Source organism: Aedes aegypti, chromosome 3, assembly GCF_002204515.2.
Source record: "Aedes aegypti strain LVP_AGWG chromosome 3, AaegL5.0 Primary Assembly, whole genome shotgun sequence".
In the NCBI taxonomy this organism is placed as follows: Eukaryota; Metazoa; Arthropoda; class Insecta; order Diptera; family Culicidae; genus Aedes; species Aedes aegypti.
The window spans coordinates 310,378,451-310,379,989 of NC_035109.1; the positions used below are offsets into that span (position 1 = coordinate 310,378,451).

At 41.4% G+C, this 1,539-nt stretch overlaps 1 protein-coding gene across 1 annotated transcript; it reads right to left on the bottom strand.

Moving 5' to 3' along the window:
- Nucleotides 1-325: 325 nt before the first annotated feature.
- On the bottom strand, nucleotides 326-1,334 carry LOC110678182 (angiopoietin-related protein 1-like). The gene is made up of 3 exons (XM_021850805.1): nucleotides 1,189-1,334; nucleotides 558-1,121; nucleotides 326-496 (listed from the first exon to the last, which is right to left on the bottom strand). Exons 1-3 carry the CDS (start codon nucleotides 1,332-1,334, stop codon nucleotides 385-387), a joined length of 822 nt encoding a protein of 273 aa, XP_021706497.1. The 3' UTR covers nucleotides 326-384.
- Between the last annotated feature and the right edge of the window lie 205 nt (nucleotides 1,335-1,539).

Sequence of the window (1,539 nt, forward strand, 5' to 3'; positions counted from 1 at the left end):
AGTTTTCTTCGAAAAAACTATCAAAGTTACCCTGTTTTACGGTACCCGTTAATCATTACCGCTCTAACTTTTCCAAATCATAAAAAAGTACCTTTTTAATCACGAAATCATTACAAACTTCGTTGATTGGTATTCTCTTTAGGATATGCAAATTCATTTCTGTAGAAAATTAAGCACATAAATCTCCATACAAACTGGTAAACTTGCAATAGACTGACAAAAGATTGATCTTAAATTAAGTGAATTGCGGTATTTTGACACTTGAACCAAAAACTTGTTTAACTGTGTAGTTGATGTTGAAACTAAATAAAAAATAATAACAATATAAATATTTTTTTTAATTCTATTCAGCTTTTACTATGTCTCCAATTGACTCTAAGTAGTTTACACTTCTCGGATCAACATCCTGGTATACTTCATTCCGTCATATTGGTTGTAGCCATACCAATAAATAGATCGCCATTCACCTCTAACACCGAAAATTCCGTTGAGATCACTGAAAAGAAACAAAGCCATATACTTCAACTAAACGTAATCTATATCGAGATTCAACTTACGCATTTCCACACCAATCGAACCACCAAGCTCCCGCCCTGCTAACAGCGCAATTCAGATTTACGGCTCCATCATTGTCGCTATCTTTGGTGGTGAACTTTTTGCCCCGGTTGTATATCATGGAATCGCCAGCAGTTCCGCTGTACGTTCCCAATCTGTCCAGTGAATATTTCTGCGGTTCACTTCCAATTTCAAATCCATCGTACCGCGCATAGACATAGTTGTTGTTGTAGTCCTTCAGCTCTACAATCAGTTCAACGTTTCTATTGCTGGTAAGTCGATGCAGCTTCTCCAAACCAAGCCAGAATTCGCCTCCGAGTGATCCAAATCCGTTTTTGTACTCGCTCCAGGTGCGTTGGAAATCCACAGAACCATCGAATCGATGCTGAACCACAAGCCAACCTCCGCCGAACTTTTCCTGTTCACAGTATCCCACCATGACTTCATCGGTACCGAAGGGTTTCAGTTGATACTGACCGTTCGTCTTGCTCGGTGTATTCTTGCACGATGTTACAACCGCAGGTTCTTCCGGCTTGGAACAGCTTACTTGCTGCTGGCAGAATTTGCTGCGATTGGTTTATCAGAACAACCAAGTTCTGGTTTGTGCTCTGCTCTATTCTGCTCAGTGTCGACGAGAATTCATTGCGATGGTTCTCCAGATTCTGCAGGAGACGGTCCAACTGATCTTTGGTCGTTTTGTGTTGAGCTTCCAGTTTGTCGGAACGATCGTTGATGTTCGTCATGGTTTTGACAAACTTGTCGTTCATGTTAGATTCCATTTTGGTGAGTGTTGAGGCGAATGAGCTCTGGCTTGCTGCAAGGTCGTCCTGCTTTTGAGTCAGACGATCAAATCTCACATTCGCTTGTCGAAGCCATCGTTTACTTTGGACACCAGTACGTTGAAGTTTTGAGTCATGTCTTGCTTCAAGCTGGTCAATTTGGATGATAGCTCTACGCGACTGTTTTCCTGGTTCTTGGCGAGAT